Below are 21,661 nucleotides of genomic sequence, written 5' to 3'. Positions count from 1 at the left end.
TGGGTACAGGTATCTTATTAGTACCAACAAGCGTCTCTTTGTAATTAAAAAAAATCACATTTAAGATAAAACTCTTGATCAAATTTAACCTAAGTAATATATATTTCTGAAATGCTATAACTTTGATTATTAAAGTGACAATTATTTTAAATAAAAAATTATTATATTTACACACACAACTTAATTTTTTTACAAAAATAATGATATGTAAATATTTTGCGCCAATTAAGAATAAACACTACAAAATGAATGTGTTAAGTTTTTTCTTTACAAAAATAACGATATAAAGAAATATGTGCCAATATATAAAAATAGATATTAATTCTTTGGCTGGTATTCATAGTTTGATTTTTCATTAAGCTTGTATCAGACTAGAGATTGATATTGGGATTGAATTGAAATGTAATTGATTAGGAACAAAACTGATATTCTTTAACTTTGCTTTGAATGGTCAAATTTTAATTTAATTTCAATTTCAATCTCTAATCTGATATAATTTTAAGATTGTCTTAAGTTTGTCTTTAGATACAATTTTGTTAACAAAGGTTATTTAATTATAAATTTAAGAAAATCTTAAATACAAAATCAAACTATAAATATCAGCCTTTCATATTAAATTATTGGTTGTTGCGCGCCTGTAAAAAAACAATTGTCAAGAAACATATTAGCAAAAAATAAAGGACATGATATTGAGCTGGCAAATAAGTATTTTAATACAAATAAATTATAAATATTACAAATAAATATTTTACTACAAAAATTTGGCGCCGCTAAATCCAATAATTTGTTTTAATACAAAATCGCTTTCTTACAAACTAATTTATATATTAAAATAATACGTGTAACATTATACACACACGCATAAGAAAAAGAGAGAGTAAGAGAGACATTTGAATATAGGTACGCACGCATAAAAGACTATGATATTAAAAATCGCTTCCTTATAAACTAAGTTACTAAGTTATATACTAAACACACACACACACACACACACACACACACACACACACACACGCACGCACGCACGCACGCACGCACGCACGCACGCTGGGGAGAGCTGGCAAATTACCGGTTTAACGGCTCCAAGTTTTTGTTGTAAAATATTTATTTGTAATATTTGTAATTTATTAAAATACTTATTTGCTAGCTCAATATCATGTCTTTTATTTTTTGCTAATATGCTTCCTGACAATTGCTTTTTTACAGCGCGCAGCAGCCTTACATCGGCGCACAGCAGCCAATAATTTAATACAAAAGGCTGATCCCACGAAACACCAAGTTACGTGCCTGTTAGTTGTAATTTCCCACTCAACAATGTAATTGTTATATAACACGTATGTTATATTACAATTATATTATTGAATGGGAAATTACAACTAATAAGCACGTTACATGTAACTTTGTGATTGCTAGGATATTTATAGTTTAATCCTGTATTTAAGATTTTCTTAAATTTAGAATTAAATAACCTTTGTAGTTAACAAAATTGTATCTAAAGACAAACTTAAGACAATCTTAAAGCCATATTAGACTAGAAATTGAGATTGAGATTAAATTGAAATTTAACCATTCAAAGCAAAGTTAAAGAATATTGGTTTTGTTCCTAATTGGTTACATTTCAATTCAATCCCAATATCAATCTCTAGTCTAATACAAGCTTAGTAAAAAATCAAACTATGAATGCCAGCCAAAAAATAAACATCTGTTTTTATAGATTGGCGCATATCTTTTCATATCATTATTTTTGTAGAGAAAAAACTTAATGCACTCATTTTGTAGTTTTTATTCTTAATTGGCGCAAAATATTTACACATCATTATTTTTGTAGAGAAATTAAGTTGTGTGTGTAAATACAATAATTTTTTATTTAAAATAATTGTCACTTTAATATAATTAAAGTTACAGCATTTCAGGAATGTATATTACTTAGGTTGAATTTAATCAAAAGTTTTATCTTGAATTTGTGATTTTTTTCCTTATAAAAAAATATCACTTAGATTGAATTTATCAAAAGTATTTTTGGATTTTGTGATTTTTTTTCTTAAAAGAAAACTACACATTTAACGCGCTTTTTTAATCTTTTTTAAAAAGGTAATTTGGTTTGGATATCATGCATTTTGTAGAATTTATAAATTATATATCACTCAAGTTGAATTTTATATGATCAAAAGTATTATCTTGAATTTTGTAATTTTTTTCCTTAAAAAAAAAAAAAAAAAAAACCTTGGGGGCTTTTTTTACCCTTTTTAAAAAGGTAATTTTATTTTTAATTTTACATTGGTGTTGATTTAATAAATGAGGTATGATGTATAGAGTTGTGCATTGGTTAAATATTGATAATGTTGTAAGAATAAGGGCCATCTTTTGTCAGCAAGATACTAGCCATTATATATATTACTATTAAACCAAAGTATAAAAATTAGTGTTATTAAAAACATTTATTTAAAGTTTTATTTAAGTTAATTAATAGTTAATATTAATTGACAATTACAGCAACATTTCACTGATCACAATTCTATATCACACAACATCTTATCTATCTCATTAATATCAACATAAAATTTGAGCTTGTTACTCTCTAATTAATTAATTTTACATTGGTGTTAAGAGGGCCGTCTACATTAGAGAATAAAAAAAATCGGTTTTTTTTCTTAAATCGATAGTATTTCATCCGTAGAACATGCTCCTGAAGTCCCAAGTATACATTCAAATTGCATCAGGCCAAAATAAGTACGTGCAGTGCGTATATCCCTAGCGCACCGAGCGGGACGGCAGGTAAGAATCTTTAACGGTCTTTGAAAAGGTTCATTGCTTGCTGGAAAATCTGTCAAGGAAAGAATTACTTAAGAGGTGTTTAGGTGGGTGTACACAAAATGCCAATGAAAGTTTTAATGCGACGGTTTGACGACTTGCCTTAAAATACCTCTATTGTAGCTGCAGAATCATTGAAATTGCTGCCTACATAGCTGCTGGAATTTTCAATGAAGGCTATTTGTCGGTTCTAAGAATCATGTTATGCATGGAAATACTTATTAGATCGGTATGCAGAGATGTTGCGGATCGAATAAACGAAAATCGCACGACTAGTCAAAATCGTCGTAGCAGATCTGTTGCGCAGGAAATGTGTATTGACGACAAACAACGGCTGTTGGAGAAGAATAAATTGTATGAGGACACTTTATATGGAGCAGGGATAGCAGATTAATTGAAAAGAATAAACAATCATTATCAAGTTTTTATCAACCTTTTTCTTTGATCGGAAATTTTAAACGCGTTTTTCTCGAAACCACTTTTTTCGAAACTGCGTGCATGATAAACAAAAAAAAAACTAATTGACGGATCCACTTTTTTTTTTAAATTAAAGGTTATTAAATTATTTTCTGTGCAAACCTAAAATATAAATTAAGTCAGGTAAAAAAAAATTATTAAAAAAAAAAGTCAAAAATTTTTCACAAAACGATTTTTTTTTTCAAAATGCCATTTTATAAATTTTTAATAATAAATGTATGGCTTCCTTAGAAGCTATACTCATAAACTTTACAAAAAACTATGATTTTTTTCCTTTCAGCCGATTCTACTGGATGTTATCACGCACGCAGTGTGGAAGGAATTTTTCAAGGCAGTTGTGCATTTTTGCTTACAATTTATAATTAAATAAGGTTTTGTAATAAAAATTGTTTTGAGTACCTAAAGACATGCACAATAAGTGATAAGAATCGCAAAAAGATCCATTGCTTAGTTTCATTTTAAAAAAATCATAAAAAGTGCTTAATTTTGGCCTCCTAATGTAGACGCCCCCCTTAAGTAGATGAAGTGTGACGTAGAGTTGTGCATTTGTTAAATATTGATAACGTTATAAGGATAAGAATCATCTATTGTCATCAAGATATTGGTAAGTATATACGTTACTACTAAAATAAAGAATAAAAATTAGTATTATTAAAAACATTTAAAGTTTTATTCAAGCTAATTAAAAGTTGTTAATATTGATGGACAATTACAGCAACATTTAACTGATGTACATAACATCTTATCTCATCGACACCAGTATAAAATTGAATCAGAGAGTAACATAGCTCAGTTAAATGTTTTAGCACATTTGTATAACAATAAAATAATAATATAAAAACATTTAACATAAAAATTTATATTTTATATATTTTCAATAGAAATTTGTATTATAGCCTCACACTGCACGTCACTTAGTGCGAGCTACTGGCAACTCACGTGACCCAATTCTATGTCATCGATTAACTCACAATTTTTTATTGTAATTATAAATAATAAACACACACAATAATGCACAAACAATGCACATAATGAGGTTAGAACGCGATATTGCTTCACGAAACTGTCTTACACTTTACGAAACTTACAACAAACCACTATTGTTTTTCGAAAATTTTTATCACAATTTTGATACAAAATTTATTGAAAGACACAGCAGACATAACAGTATATATTTAAAAAATGCATTTCACGATAACCTTACACTCACTTGCATTGCGTGTACTGGTGGTACTGGGGCGATATATTGCACTAGTGCACTAATCGATCTAAAGGCCATCATAAGAGCCATTTAGTGTTGAATTCATGTATATAGTGGACATAGGACGACGACGTATCTTAAATGAAAAATTTATATTTTGGACTTTGCGTCACTATATTTCCGCTCGTGGAGCACGTAGAGAAAAAATGAAAACAGTTTTTTAATATAAATCAAACCCAAGTTTTTGATTGAGCCTAGTTAGACCTCAATCAGTTTAGCTGACGGTTTCTGCAAGCCACTACCGTGTATCATGATAAATAAATAAATAAATAAATATATATATATATATATAAACTATTGGAAGTTTTTTTAAAATTAAATTATGAAAAATATTATATCCTCTCAAAACAGGGGAGCGTTTTCCTAATATTAAATGTAATAGGAAATTGTATTTTGAAAACTTGAAATAAATGAGGAACTTTATTATTAATAATTTTTTAAACATTTTATATTCTTAATTTTAAAGAGTTGTAAACTGGAAATTACTAATAAGAAGTCCATCTATAAATTTTTAGATAATATATATAAATTTATAATACAATTACAATAAATTTAAAAATAAAATCAAACAACGAAATATAAAAGTTAAACAAAACATTTTTTTTTGCTAAATATTTTAGAAAAATATTTATATAACATTTCTTAGCCTTATTTTTTCATTAGTAAGAAATGATTTTGTTACTTTAGCAATTTAATAAAATAAACTCAAGAGATTGTTGCGTAACATTCAGTAGATTTGAAATAAAATGTAATTTGTGGTTTAGAATGATAAGTAATATAATATGTTTGAATCATTATCAAAGATCTGCGTGATAAGCAATATAAAATTGCACTAATCGTAAAAAATCGCTATTTATTATGGACCTTTAAAGATGACGATAAGTTCGGTAAAGAATATATAGAACATATATGAAATATATCTATCGAGATTTGAGTTTCCTCTATTTATAATACTCATTGTCAGTACAATTTTTCCTCCTTCTTTGTGAAAAACTTCTTCAGGAGTAGCGTTCAGGCGCTCATTGTATCTTTTCTTATCATATCCAGATGAAAGCAGCGGCATTATTTCAAAATAATTATCTTGCAGTTGCGAGTAGCATTTGCTTAGTTATGAGGAACTATTACACGCATTGGATCTGATCTCGATGCGAAAATCGTTACATTCGCTACCAGCGCATGCCGCGTGCCACGTAGAATCTCGATAAGTGGAACCTCCGGTGAAGTCGCTCCCCTTCCACCCTTTTATCGCGACCATTAATTCTCGTTGTGTGCGTACCTGGTGGCGTTAACCCTTCGCTCGTGTTCACGCGATCGATGGTCCGTGGCCAAAAAGGGTGCAAATCGCCGATCTCATGGAAGCGCGCGCACATAGCCGCTAGAGTTCGAAGTCGATCAAAGCGGACCAAAGTTCATCAAAGCGGACCATCGGGTTAGTAAGCGATAAGAAAGATCTCGGCCTGCCCACTCGGATTTCTCCATCTCCTCACCTTCGGTCCAATTTCTGTACGCATCACATTGGTACATCAGCAATGACGCGTTAATGACCGATGACTTCTTTATCAGCGCTTCATAAACGTAGTATATAAGGCGATTGTGCGACTGCAATTACGAGTGCAAATCGCCTTTCTGAGTTGCGTGATTCGTTATGCGTTACAACGCGCTACTTTTTTTTGCGAGTTTACTCACAGGACTCGCAGTTACGCATGTCGTCTGGGCGAACCCTGCTCAGGAGAATGTGCAAAATCAGAACGACGCATTGACAACGGAACACACCTTTTCCGTCGATAACCCCATAATAATAGAAAAGGAACTCAATAGTTCAAGTTCATCTTCTAGTGAGGAAAATAATGATAATAAGCGTACGAGGAGAGACTCGTACCTCGATGACGAATGGAGACTTCTGGAGAATGAGGAACAGGAGGAAGGAGCAATGAAACGCGTAAGACGTGCAACCAAGAAAGATGACGATGATAGTAGCAGTAACAGCAGCAGTAGCAGCAGTAGTTCTTCCAGTAATGACGATGACGATGATGATGATGATAATGATGATGATGACGATGACAATGATAATGATAATGATGACAATAATTGTTGTAAAAAGAGCAAAAAACATCGTGTAAAATCAAAAAAGAATAACAAGGACGATGAAAAATGTAGTTGTGATAATCATAAAAAGAAGAAACGTGTAAAATCGAAAAAGAATGACGACGATGATGATAAAATTTGTGGTAACGATGATGACGATGACTCGGAGGAGGAGGTCCAGAGAAAACGAGAAAAGAGGCTTGTTGAAGAAAATACTTCGCAAAGTATATCATCCGAAGAGAAACAAAATGAACAAAAAGATCGAATTATCCGAGCGATTCAAGATAAATCGGAAAGTAACTCGTCTGAAGAAGAGAACAATCCGAAAAGTCGTCTTATCAGAGAGGTCATGGTTAACGCGGAAAGCGAATCGTCATCCAAAGAGAAGGACAAGTTAAAGAACTCGCGATTTATCAGAGCGACTGAGGACTTTTCCGGAAATAAGTTTTTCTCTTCGTTTGAGAAGAAGAATAAAGCGAAGAATCGATTTGTCAAAACGGTCGGAGATACTTTGGTGAAAAGTAAATCATCTTTTGAAGAGAAGAACAAACTAAAGAATCGATTTGTCAGAATGCTTGTTGATACTTCGAAAGAGAGTAAATCATCCCCAGTGCAAAGGAGTAAACTAAAAAACCGTCTTGCTCGGTCAGCCAAAGAGCCCACAAACAAATCGTTTGAAAAAATGGACGAAAACCCTTTTCTTATTCGCGCCTACGAAGTTGAAGCTGTTGATCAACTACAACGTATCATAGAGCAAATCGATAAACCGCATACCCGAATGATTCGATCAAAGTATGATAAGAAAGAGAAAATAAACAAGAAGAAGCAGAAGAAGAGTACAAAGACGAAGCGTCATTGCACACCTGAGGCGACTACTGTAAAGGAAGATATTTTGGATCAAACGACGTTACCAACAGATTACATTCCGGTTTGAAAAATTAATTTTAATACTATAATTTTTTTACATTTTAAAAATACAATGTACGAAAAGATTACATTGTAAAATATAATTTAGAAGATTTTTGTTTATGTTTGATCACCTAGCTTTTTAAATCACAATAAATACACTAAAATAAACAAATTCGTTTGTTCTTCATTAATTGTCCAAAACTTTTGTAAAAAAAATAGAAGACATACTCTGTGTACAACCACTTGTTAAATTTATAATTTAAAAATTTATATTAATAATTTCAATTCTTAAACGATTAATCTATTAAAATAAAACACTGTTAACATAAAAATAAAAAAATCAAGTTTTGTAGTTTTGAAAAAAAAAATTTAACGGACTTTTACTTTTCGCTTATTTGTCAAAAAATTCTTATGTTATTATTTTTGCAGCGAGACTTAATTTGCTTGTACTTTTGTTTAATTCGCTTTAGGACTAAAAGATTGGAACAAAAGATTTCAACTACTTATTACATGTGTCTTTATGTTCACAATTTCTGTAACAATCTTTCTTTTAAGCTTACCGACATTCCTTTAATAAGAGATCCTTTAGTAAAAGTCACAACAAAGCGGATCAGTCTTTTGATTGGTCCATTATTTATGATTCCTTTGATACATTTTGGTACATTTTTGGAAAATAAAAGAGGAAAAAAAGAGACAGATAACTATAAGTAATACAGTTGTCTTATTGATTTTCTACATGTGTTAGTGCAAGAAAGAAAATAGATACCGCTAGTTCCTTTTTCTTTTTTTTATTCATTTTGACGAAATTTTTATTAAAAGATCTCTAGCCGACGTACGCTTAAAGGGTAAACGAGGGTAATAGGACTATTGCGCAAAAGGATACATGATATACTTACGTGCTCGGTATACGCGATGAGTTCTCTTTACGTCGCGCTGTGAATGTGGCGGCAGTGTTTTTCACATTGACATCACTATCGACAATCCAATCTGGACTACTAGATGAAGCATCCAGGATCTTTATGCCGGACTTCACTCGTGCTCTGAAATATAAGCGCACAACATAAGTCAACTAATAGGCAAAAAGAATGAGACATACTCGTGATATTGACTAGGGGAATTCTCTTACAAATAATAATAAATTCTCCATCTTCCTCTATGAACATAAACATATCTCTTTGTCTGTTAATTTGGGAAAAGATCATTCTAACTTGTTATTGAATAATATGTGTAATCGGTTGCTATGTAACTCATGCAGGATAAAAGCAGATAATGCAGAATATCTGTTTTTAAATTAATATTATTTCGTTAAAAAAATTTATATTATGACTTTTAATTTATGCAAAACTTTTAAGGGAAAGATACTATCTATAACGTTCAATTAATAAAAGTTGACAAAATTTAATAAAAACAAAGCAATGCTATTTTTACAAAAGCAACGACACTATTAAAATAAACAAAACCACAAACTTCAACGTACAGTATATGTATATATGTATGTATGTACACACACACACACACACACACACACACACACACACACACACACACACACACACACACACACACACACACACACACACACACACACACACACATTAAAGCATGTATTACATATCAAATAAAATAAATTGTTGCCGTATCTGCAATATGTATAAATAAAATTAATAGCGTCACTTTATAAAAATAACATTGGGGGGGAGAGATAGAGCTATATATTATAGCTCTCTCGCACGCGCGCGCGGTGCAAGAGGGGCCTTCGGTCCCCCTCCCGCAGCTATCCCGTCCAAGCTAACCCATATACTATCTGCGATGCGGAATCGTATCGTGTGCAATCGGATCCGTGTGCAAACGGGTCGGTGCGCAATCGCTTCCATATGCAATTAATTCAGTGTCCGATTCAAACGCTATGTGTCCGATTGCTGTTGTGTTCAATAAGATCTGTGTCCGATAAGGATTGTATCCGATTAGGCATGTGTTCGATCGGGGCGGTGCGCAATTGAGACCGTGTCCAATTGGGACTTTGTCTGATTGGGAAATACTACTGTCCGATCGTTTATGTGCGCAATCGGGACAGTCCCATGCGGTAGTTTTATTATGTTCCAAGAATTGATCGACTCAGTGACATTATTTAAATTTGTATTATTAGCTACTTATACATTAAAATGAATAAACATACAGTTCTTTACTAAGAAGACCTATTGTCCCTTGTTGCTTTAACAACATTAACAAGTATACTTATGTAGTAGACGAGTTTTTTCTACAAGTCACAGAACTACAAACTTACATCTCTCTAAATTTCTGAAAGCGACGGAAAAATTAAAAGAGCGCTGGCTGGATTCGAACTTGGAATCCCTTGTACCACACGATAGCTCTCTCACCCCAGATAGCACAAGGACATCCATTGTATGTCCAATGGATATCCGCTTCTGGACATTCGGACGTCCATTAAGAGTTCAAATAAGGTCCGTCGGACATTCGATGGACGTCCATAGGATATACGTTTGGCACAACTTTGTACATTCATAGAAAGTTTTATAATGAACGTCCATGGAATATACGTTTGTTACAATTTCGGACATTCATAGAAAGTCCGAAATAAACCAAATTTTGGACCTATTATGGTTTGATTATTTCTTTTGGGCTTTTTTCAATTAAAGGGCTTGCTGCAATAGTGGATTAATCCACATTTTGTAAAAATTATCGACATAAAGCATGGACTGCGCATTTCCTGCAAAAAGTTCTTGAAAAGTGTCTGGCAGAAAGACAAAGAGGAGACGTGGTCCGGGTCAATTTTTTTCTCTATCTAGCGCCCATTATGCTACTGGTTAGACAGAGACAGCGCTTGACCCGGACCAATTGCCGTGTCCCTCTTTTGGTCGAAAAAAGAAACAAAAAAAACAAAAAAAAGAAACGAAAATTAAAAAATGAAACGATAAAAAACAAAAAAGAAACAATAATATATTACAACAAACATTTAAAAAATACTAATAATTAATAATGTTAATAATAAATAAAAAAATAATATGTATTATTATTTCATATTATTTCATATTATATCTAAAAGTAGAACAATTAAAATAAACCTTTTGAAAATTAAAAATAATATAATTTATTATTATTTATAAATTAATGTTAATTACAAATATTGTAAATAATATATATATATGTATATATATAATAAAAATAATAAAGATAAATTATATAAAAGTAAGATCCAAGTGCGGACATAAATCAAATATCCAGCATAGGACGTTCTGAATAGAACATCCGTTTAAATTCCAATAATGGACATCCTATGAATGTCCATGGACATGCGGACCTGAATTGGACTTAAAATGGACGTCCTTGAAACATCCAGTGCTATTTGGGACCGCTAGATCATACGACTTCAATTGTTTTGATTTCTATTCCGTTCGCTTATAAGTTCCGTTCGCTTATAAAAAAAAGTAGAATCACAGGGTTCTATTTTATCGACACGAGTCCTTTCGACTTCAAATATTTTACATTTCTTAAAATGAAAATATTGCCACTACAATTTTTTTGAGTAAATTTTCATTTATACAGGGAAAACTATTTATTTGAATTTAATATATGTATTTGTTTGAATAATATTTGTTTCGCTGAAAAAAGTTTATTTCTTACAAAATATTATTTTATTAAATAAAAATTTGATGGTTTCGTTACATTAAACCGTATTGTTTGACGGAATAATCACTATTATTTGCAATAATATTTGAAATATTTAATTCAAATAAGATTCAATCTTATATAGCCGCAGCATGTAGTTTCGCGGACCGCCACTAAGTGACAATGCGGCACTTTTCTCGTAATGCAATTTACACATTAAAGGCTACATAAGCAGACCATCCACGGTGACGGAGAACAGATCAACCTATGCTACCGCAGTGAGCTCTCGGGGCCTATGTAGTATTTTTAAAACACATCTTAGCTGTCATGGCTAAATTTTAGCTTTGGTAATGAATCTTTTTTCATCCTGTAGTGATAATTACGTATACGATCACGAGCTTCTGTCTTCTTGGAAGAAAAATATGTGCTTAAATAGTGTTTTATCGTTTAATAACATTATAATTTAAATAAAAGAAAAAAAAAATTTTTTTTCAAACAATATTTTATTTAAAAGAAACAATTACTTTATTTAAAAGTCAAATAATTGTATTTGTTAGTTCAAACATCAGTTTGGTTGGTGTATACCAATAATTAAATTTGTTTGACTTAAAAAAAAACTTATTAAATCTAAAGGAAACATTACTTTCTGTGCAATAAGAGTTAGAATTTACTTTAGTAGAGAGAATTTTTAACTGTTATTGGAGTGGAAAATCACTCAAAAAATAACTCTTATTGGAGTGGAAAATTCTATCTATTAAAGTGAATTTTAACTCTTATAAAATGGAAAATTATTCAAAAAATTGCATTTCTCATTCTAAGAAATTTAAAGAGATATCTTTAGATGCAAGAATAACTCTAGCTTTCTTAAGAAGCTTTTTATTTACCTTTTTCAAAAATAAATTAAAAAACATTTTTTTTTAAATTTCTGTTTACTTTTTTATTTAACTTTTTTTTATTAATGAAGATATATATATTTATTTGTTATATTCTTTTATGTAGGACGTTTCAAATAAAAAAATTATTACAATATATTTATTTTTATAAGAGTTATATGTAAGAGATACCTAATATTGAGATATCTAATATTGTTTTAGAGAAGTAATATAAATCTAAATATATAACAAACAAAAAATTTTAAAAAGAAGATGAAAAAACGTCAAGTGTGTAAATAAAAATCTCAAATAAAAACTATAGTATTAAAATTAAAATGGTAATATCTTTAATTTTTTTAAATTAAAATTCAAATTTTATACGTATTAAAATAAAATTAAATTCAGAAATTGCGACAATTTTAAAGTGTATATATACAGAAAGTTCGATTTTATTCGATCTGAAATAAGTGAGTCCCAGATGCGCATAGTGTAAACCGGACACCACCAATCAAATTTTATAAATTCATCCTAACCCTAACTAACTCAGCAATCTGATTGGTGGTGTCCGTTTTACACTGTGCGCATCTGGGACACGCTCCCTCTGAAAATCATTCTCTAGAAAAACATATACAGAAAAATTTTTGGTACTAAAGTTCTTTGGACTTCAAGGGGGAGCATAAGATAACGATATCAATTTATTTGTAGATTTCGCACTTTCGAGAATTTTGGTAATCATTGTTTTTCTTAAAAAAAAAAGACGATTCTTTTCTGTGATTAAAAGTTGAGAGTAGCTTTCATTGAGACAAATCTAATCATATGTATTACTTTCTCTTTTAGAGAAAGAGTTTTGTAATAATAATTAATACTTATTAAATAATTTCAATTAAATATTTAGTTAATATAATCAAATATTTAGTAAAATTTATTATTTTGTAACCGTTTGTAAAGCTTACAATTAGTAATTATCATCTAGACTTAAATATTATTACCAATTATTAAATATTATTACTAAGTTGTTTTTTAGTGTGCGGAAAATATTTTCTTCTTGCCAAGTCGGCTCAATTGTGCGAAGGAAGAGGCTATGTTCTTTGTTTCAAACTAACTCACGCTCCAGTTATGTGACCGGGTCACAAGGTCGGTATCATGCACGTATACATACAAAAGGGAAGAGAGGAATGCGTTTGAAGAAATGCGTCTGTCTGACGCTGAGACGCATAGATATTCGCCATGCGATATAACGTTGCAGTATATCGCGGTCGACGCAGTAAATCGGATATTGCTGTCGTTGTCGCAATATGATAAATACCACTATATAATCCAGATTGCATAAACAGCAAATAAATCTAATTGCAATTAAAGGGAAATCTAATAAATTTAACTAACACATATCTGTTAAAAAAATAAATAAATCATATTTCTTCTTGGACACAGGCTCAATCCTTCATTTTCCTTCCAGGTATATATATATATATATATATATAGTATCATTATTAAACTGAAATAAATCATTTCTTTGTAATAAGAAAACCGAGTTTCTTAAATGTATTTAAAGAAATTTTTTCTCAGTGTATATGTTTAAAAATATGTACATAGAAAAAAATGTAATATAGCCAATAACATATATAGTTGCGGGCTACCAACTTGAGACAATATTTAACACAATAATATTTGCTATTAATGCAAGTACAATGTTGATATTGCAATAGTATATATTATTGTATCAAATATATCTGTAGTTGGCAATCCGCAACTACATATGTTATTGGATGTATCACATTTTTTCCGTGTACATATAACTTTTAAAAATTATAAAGTTCCTTAATTTTTTATTATTTATTTAAAAAAGCAACTATTAATGTCGACAATGTTTCTTTTTAAACTATTTTTATTCATGATTCTGAAGCTACGGCCTCTAAGAAGATTGTTCTTAATCCAAATTGAAATTTTCGAGTGCACGAATGCAACGTCATTCGGCGGTAAATGGATTCCGCGATAAAAAAGTGCATCAAGTGGCTAATACGAAACTTTGGTTCACGCTAGATCGAATATTAGATCTTCAAGTTTTTTCAGTGTATTAGTCTTAGTCGAGAAAGCGATCGGTTAATACTAGTATTGTTTGAGAAAGAGTTTCGCCATCAAGTTGGCGTGTGAATATGTCTGTTGTTTTTGTTTTTACCGGCTTGATCCATGCTCCGATTTTTGTTTGCTCGGTTACTAAGCACAAGTTATCAACGACGCTTCTTTCCGACGAGACGGTTTTTAAATAAAATTTTTACATATCGATAAAAGCCTTGAGTTAAACGGAACCTGTAGACAGGGGGTTAATCCTGTATTCTCTCGCTATACCTGTAGGCAGGGGGTTAACCCTGCAAATTCACGAATACTCGTAGACAGAAATCTGCAGACTATCAGTTTCTGGTAGGCAAGGAAAGATAGCCTGCACATTCTCGGATTCCCGTAGGCAGGGGAAGAAACCTGCATATTAATCATACGAAATGCTTATCGTTCGAATAGGGCAATAGCAAGCAAGCCTCGAAGTGCCATATCTTAAACATCCGTCATAATTCAATTTATTTTTTTCCCGAGAAAAAAACAATGCCACTTATTGCGCCTTTACCATCTCTAGAACATACCATCTGTCCTCTTGTGCATTGCCATAACATTGGCGGACCATCGAGGAGGAATTCAAAACGCGGAAATAATTACGAGAAACGGCATTTTCCCGAGATTCTCGTACGAAATGTTTCCAAGGTAAAATGTCGCTTTGAAGCGAAGTCTGACTTTTTGTACGCAAACAAATATTCAGCAAGAGATACTACAAAATCACGGCAGTATTTGCAGTTAAAAATTCTCGAACGACGGATGCTTATTCGTTGATTAATGATGACGATACATTCTATTTTGCAACAAGAAATTTTCCTTGAAATTTAACAAATTATTTATGTATTTTTGACTGTTAAAATCTTGCCGTATAATCTCTCTATCGCGTCAGGATTTTGAGAAATCTGTTATAAAAATCGAGCATGTAAAGTGTCACTAACATTACACAAGGCTTATGTAAATGAAATGGAAGCCAAGATTTTAATTAAATTTTATGAGAAGATTGAGTATTTCAAGTGGACAATCATGAACTCATATCATAGTAAAGAAAAATGGAAAGCTTCGTATCACGGAATTACAAACTATCTCTTAATCCATGTATGATCATCGATGAACATCCAATTCCAAAGATTAAACATCTTTTTTAAATGAAGAACGTAAATTCTTCTGTTACGTGGATATCATATTTGCTAGTTGAAAAATTTAAATAGACACCCTTAACACATCGATGGATTAATCTGCTCTAAACGAATAGATTATGAGGCAACTAATATACGATTTAGCAGCATCGAATGGAAATAATCCTTCAAGATCTTTCAAATGTATTAAATTTGTAAAAAATTTAAAATTTAATATTAACAATATTAAATTGAATAATTATTTATTAATTATTTATTTATTTATTTATTAAGGAATGTAGCGTAGCAAACTACTTCATAGTTTTACAAGTCTGGCTGTTCATTTGCAAGTTTACAGTTTTGTCCGTCCATCCATTAGTTAGATTTCTCAGAAACGACTTAACTTTTTTAAATTTTGTTTTCACCACAAGTGTGCACAGATTTTATCTTTACCAAAGCAAAATGAATCAAATCAGTTAATTGTAAACGAGTCAAAGAAATAAAGATCAGTAAAATTTTTTAAATATAATTTTTCCAATTATAATAATTTTTTGCTACACAACTCACATTTATTGCAAGTATTATATTTCAAGTATTAAAAGCAATATTATTTTGAATAATAAAATACTAACAGTATTTTATTATTCAAAATAAAAAATTAATTACTGGGTCAATTTCATACTGCAATATTAAATTTCTATATGAAATTCAGTATTTTAAGTTTCTGTGAGAAATTCTAGTAAGGATAAAAAATCATTGTTATTATGTTATTACAATAATATTCAATAACGTTTTCAAATATGTCATATTCAACGTTGTATACAACACCTTGGAAATAATATTATTAAAATAATGTTTCAAAAAAATTATGTATCAAATAATTAAAAAAAATGGTTATATAATATTGTTTTAAAATGTTTAAAGATACACACAAAATCAACATTTCTAAATGTTACTTTAATGTTTTTTGTTACTTTACTGAAAATTTTGATCATAAGACAATTTTGAGTAACCCTTCAACCAATATGCAAGATAATTGTAAATATAGATATACAGAAAAATGAAGAACATTTTTATTAATATCAAATAAGGTACATTACATTTTTCTCTATTCACGCTTTAGAATTTACAATTGAAAGAAAGTGTGTGGTAAGGACTCCGTCGTGTCGTTAAATGATGCAATATCGTAGGGACACAGAGGCGAAGACCTATGGTCGGGCTAGTGCGGCTTAAGAAGCGGCCACGTAGGAAATCTATGGTTTAACGTGGCGTTGTAAGAGCTTTAGATTAAAGTTACGAGACATAAAAAGCGGGATAAAGTTTCCTCCTCCACAATGCGAACAAAGGCTACGATTAGCTCTTAGCAAGCTCTTTAATGCGTGAAGAAATTTTCGCTCAACTCGTCACATTTCCAGAAGACTTTTCTATGAAGTAATTTTGCATTTAAAGTATTTAAGACTATCTTACTTTTTTATTTAAGGCTATGTAATGGTTTTTAGAACAAAATTTTCAGTAATTTATTAAATAAAAATTATAAGCTTAACATATCTCTGGTCCTTTGTATACATATTTAGACATGTTTGAAGCAATATTTAGAATTGTTATAAGTAATTGTATTTAAAATTTATTTAAAAGTAATAAATAATTTTGTTTTTTAGAATAAGTAAGTTGATGAATGTACTTCTATCGATCGTTCCAGTTTGAAATAAAAAAATTAAAGCTTATTTTAATTTTTATAAATGTTGTTATAGTTAAAGCATCCTCCAAAAAAATAACAAAATGGCGGCATTTAAAATACAAAATTTTAATTTTTAATATGTATTAGATGCACCGCTACTAGATCTGCAGTTAAGAAAAATGTATTTTATTCATAACAATTAAAGATACATAAAGGAAAATCGTCTATACCCTGGTGGAAAAATTTTTCATATTTTTTCAGAAATTTTTTCAGAATTTTTCATCTTCCATATTTCTGAAAAATTCTTAAAAATTTTGAAAAATTCTAAGAAAATATTAAAAATTTTTCAAATTTTTTCAGAAATAACTGAATGGGAATTTTCAGAATATTTCAACATTTTTATATGTGATAATTTCTGAGAAATATAAAGAATTTTTTAAATTTTTTCAGAAATGACTAAATAAGAACTCTTAGAATATTTTAATATTTTTATGTATGACAATTTCTGAGAAATTTAAAAAGTTCATCAAATTTTTTCAGAAATTATTGAATGAGAATTCTCAAAATATTGCAGTATTCTGTGGAAAAAAATTTCTGAATAATACTAAGAATTTTTTAGATTTTTTTTAGAAATGATCGAATGAGAATTTTAAGATTATTTCAATTTCTGCATGTATAAAAATTTCTGAGAAATATTAAAAATTTTTTCAATTTTTCCATTAATAATTGGATGAGATTCTTAGAATGTTTCAGAATTATACATAAAAAGTTGGGAGAAATTTTACTCAAAGAACTTAAGTGAAATTTTGTACAGTTTACATGTAAGTTAAGTAATTTTGAACAAAATGTTCTTTATCATTTTAGTATTAAGTTTAAACAATTTATATAATAAAAATATTAAAAAGTTATTAATTACTAAAAATGGTCACATAGATTTTTATCATTAATAAAATTAAACATTTACTTCGTTTGCAATATAGCAAAAGAAAATTTTAATTAAAGTGTTAAAATACAAATATTCGACATCACTATTCTCTAGATTCAAAGAAATATACTTCCCTCTATAAATTAAACAAAATAATTCACAAAATGTATAAATTTTATGATCCATGAAATATACTGTTTATCTTCGAGATCTTATATCTTATATTATATACATATATATATACACATATACAATATATCGACTGTGTTTCAAAATTGCTGTTAGTACTGAAAATCTATAGTGTACGTAACAGAAAGTATAAATTTTCACTACTGACAGCAATTTTGAAATACAGCCATAATATGTACATATATATTTTCTAACATGAAATAAGAAAAATATATATAAATTTTGTATTACGTTTATATTACATCATTAGTGTACATACTAAATAAAACATGCAATAGAAACATTATTTATTCGTCAAAGCATCCTTTAGGTATTACACCAATGTAATGTATGTTAGAAGATTTTAACATAACGCATTGTCCATTAATATCTTCAACTTTAAACATTTTTTCATTATAATTTGTATTATAACATTTTCTTATGTGGTCTACTATGACGTGTGTATTTTCGATAAATGCGTCTCCCAATTCAAAAATACGAACAAATAAAACAACATCCGCTACGTCTCTTCTGTCTAATAGTATTATACGTCATATACCGATTTCGTCAGATTTCATTTGTACATACAATAGAATCGTTATATTTTTTACAATGTTGAAACTGATAGGTTGTTGTTGTATACCTCGTCCCATTAAATATAAATTTTTCGAATGCTGTACACTGCGTTGGATAACCTAAAGATATAATTTATTCTGCGGTTAGGACACATTTACCCAGCTACCCAGCTAGCCAGGCCTGTTAAAATCACATATCGTGAAAGCTTTACAGCAAGGATTGTTTCAATTTTGACAACAATTTTATGACAAGTAATTGTCTGTTGCTTTGTTTTCTAAAAGTTTCGAGCAAATTTACGGCAAAAATTTTCATCACACGATGCTGCAAATAACAGAGAAAGACTTGTACATAAATATTACGTATAGAAATTACAAGATTTGTTCCGACACGATAAAATGCAAAATTTAAGCAAATAACAGAGCAAACCTTGCTACACGACATGACAATAAATTTATGGCAGAAACAGGAAATTTTGTTAAGCACAGAATAACGGCAAATTAGTAGCAAGAACAAAATAAAACTTGCCGAGCATACTTTCGCAACAAAATTGCGACAAGGTGTGTCCGTAAACAGCTTAGTTTTTGTTGGCAAGGCTTGTCGCAAATAGTATGACGCACATTTTATGCAAATAACAGGGTTGCATTATCGGGTTTTAAACTTTATTTCTGACTTTACTATCTATCTCGAGATGGCGCATTTCTCGTGAAAAAGATTTACCTACTGGATTAATAAAAGGGGCTCATCGAGAACAGAGAACCAAGTACGATTGCACCATTCACATTTGATATTGGACTAATCAGTCTAATATATTTCAGTCTAATAATCATTTTTGTTGATCTAAATTTTGACAATATTTGTCCTGTTCTTGCCACAAATTTGCTATTATATTGTGCATAGCAAGGTTTGCCTTGTTTTTGCCACAAATTTGCTATCATGCTATGTACAGCAAGGTTTGCTCTATTCTTGCCACAAATTTGCTATCATATTGTGTACAGCAAGGTTTGCCTTGTTCTTGCTGCAAATTTGTTGTTATGCTTTACTAGTAAATTTTACCCTGTTATTTGCATAAAATATGCGCCATACTATTTACAACAAGCCTTGCCAGCAAAAGCTAAGCTTAATGCGGACACACCTTGTCGTAATTTTGTTGCAAAGGTTTGCTCGAGTTTGCAGCAAACTTTGCGCAAAGTTTGCGTCATTTTGCTAGCTGGGTACCTGTTGTGGCTAATTATATATAACATTTAGGAGTTAAAACAAAACTCTTAAAAATAGAATTTTTTATAATCTTTGAAAATATAAGATATATAAAAAAATATTTTACACAAGTTTTATGATATTTTCTACTTTTTACATTGGTATATTAATATTTTTTAACAATAGGATATGTGTCCTTATTAGTGTATCTGTACCTATTAGTATGTCTTTATATTAAAAAAAGTTATAAAAGAATTTGAATAATTAAAAATAGAACATTTTCTTTTGTATTATACATAAATAGTTAAACTAAATTAAAAAAAATTATTTTTTTTATTTAATTGTGTTAATTTTTAAAATAACTTTTTTAAATACAAAGGCATACAAATAGGTACAGGCATATTAATAGAGACACTTACCCTACAAACGTTTTATTAATTATCCCACAAAAATCTAAATATATTGTACTAAGTATGAAATAATATAAAACTTATTTCGCATGACATTTTTTTTATACATATTACATTTTCAAAGATATCCAGCAGAAATTTAAAAAATTTTATTTTCAAGAGATTATTTCAATTCCTAAATGTTGAAATACGCCACTAAAAATAGGTCTAATATTTTTTGATGCTTTACAATATATCCAAACTTCATTAAAATCGATGAGGGACAACTCCGGTTCTCTTATTAGTGAAAAAAGTTTATTTTGTGTATTACCTGCAATAGAAATGTATCAATATAACACTAACGTATTTTGTTAACTACGTATGATTTTATGTTTTTATATATAGTGAAAAAAGTTTATGTATCATAAAAAATTGTATTGTTACTTTAAAAAAGTATTAATCTGGTAGATTATTAGTTTTTATTTTAATTTTTATCAGCGAAAATGTGTGATTCTAAAATGTTTTATATACACACAAAGTGTTTAATAAAATTATATGTACTTAATTACTTATATTAAAAAATGCAACTGTTACGTAAATATGAATAGTATTATATAAAACATTAAAATACAATAAAAATAATATATACTACATATTTTGTGAATATTAAATATTTAGAAAATTAAAATATTTGTAAAAATATAATAAATATTCAAAACAATATAAAAAAACAGTTTAAATATTTATTATATTTTTTTTAAATTTGAATGTCTCAAATATTTAAATATTCTATATTTAATATACAGAATAATATATAGAAAATATAGAATCTATAATATAGTGTCAATATAATGTATTATTTGAGGAGTACCATACACCGATCGACGATAAAGTGAAATTAACCAGGATATAAAAGCTAAAATAAATTTATAAAATGGAAAATTAAATGAATTTATTTTGGTGTATATTATTCTTGGTGCATGGTCCCGTAGGAAAAAATTATACAAAAATTCCTGCACAAAAAATTGCATATTTTTATGCATAAATTTCTGCAATTTTTACAGATTTTTGTACAAAGTTTTTGCCTTCAGAAAATATTAGAATTTTATAGTAGAATTTTATAAAATTTTTTCTGAAGGCAAAAAACTTTAGAAAACATTATATAAAATTCTGCAAAATATTTTGCAAAAAAATTCTGAAGGCGAAAACTTTGTATAAAAATCTATAAAAACTGCAAAAATTTATGCACAAAATATGTAATTTTTTGTGCAGTAATTTTTGCATAATTTTTTCCTACGGGGTGTTTCAGAATTTCTCATAAACTTTTTCATAAACATTCAAAAATTTTACATAAATTTTCAGAAATTTTTTAAAATAGTTAAAAATTGCTTAGAAATTCTCAGGAATTTTTCATTTTTTTCTGAGTTTTTTTGAGAAATGTTTTAATTCTCGTAAATTCTCAAAAATTCTT

At 29.3% G+C, this 21,661-nt stretch overlaps 1 protein-coding gene across 2 annotated transcripts in view; it reads right to left on the bottom strand.

The window, feature by feature from the left end:
* The window catches only part of LOC105833146 (transmembrane protein 132E), a 301,760-nt gene that overhangs the window by 46,343 nt on the left and 233,756 nt on the right, over positions 1-21,661 (bottom strand). For both annotated transcript variants that reach the window (XM_012674627.3, XM_012674629.3), the window contains exon 3: positions 8,440-8,583. In XM_012674627.3, the coding sequence (XP_012530081.1) occupies positions 8,440-8,583 (144 nt within the window). The remainder of the gene's footprint in view (positions 1-8,439; positions 8,584-21,661) is intronic.

Source organism: Monomorium pharaonis, chromosome 2, assembly GCF_013373865.1.
Source record: "Monomorium pharaonis isolate MP-MQ-018 chromosome 2, ASM1337386v2, whole genome shotgun sequence".
NCBI classification, from domain to species: Eukaryota; Metazoa; Arthropoda; class Insecta; order Hymenoptera; family Formicidae; genus Monomorium; species Monomorium pharaonis.
This window is presented reverse-complemented; position numbering and strand designations above follow the sequence as displayed.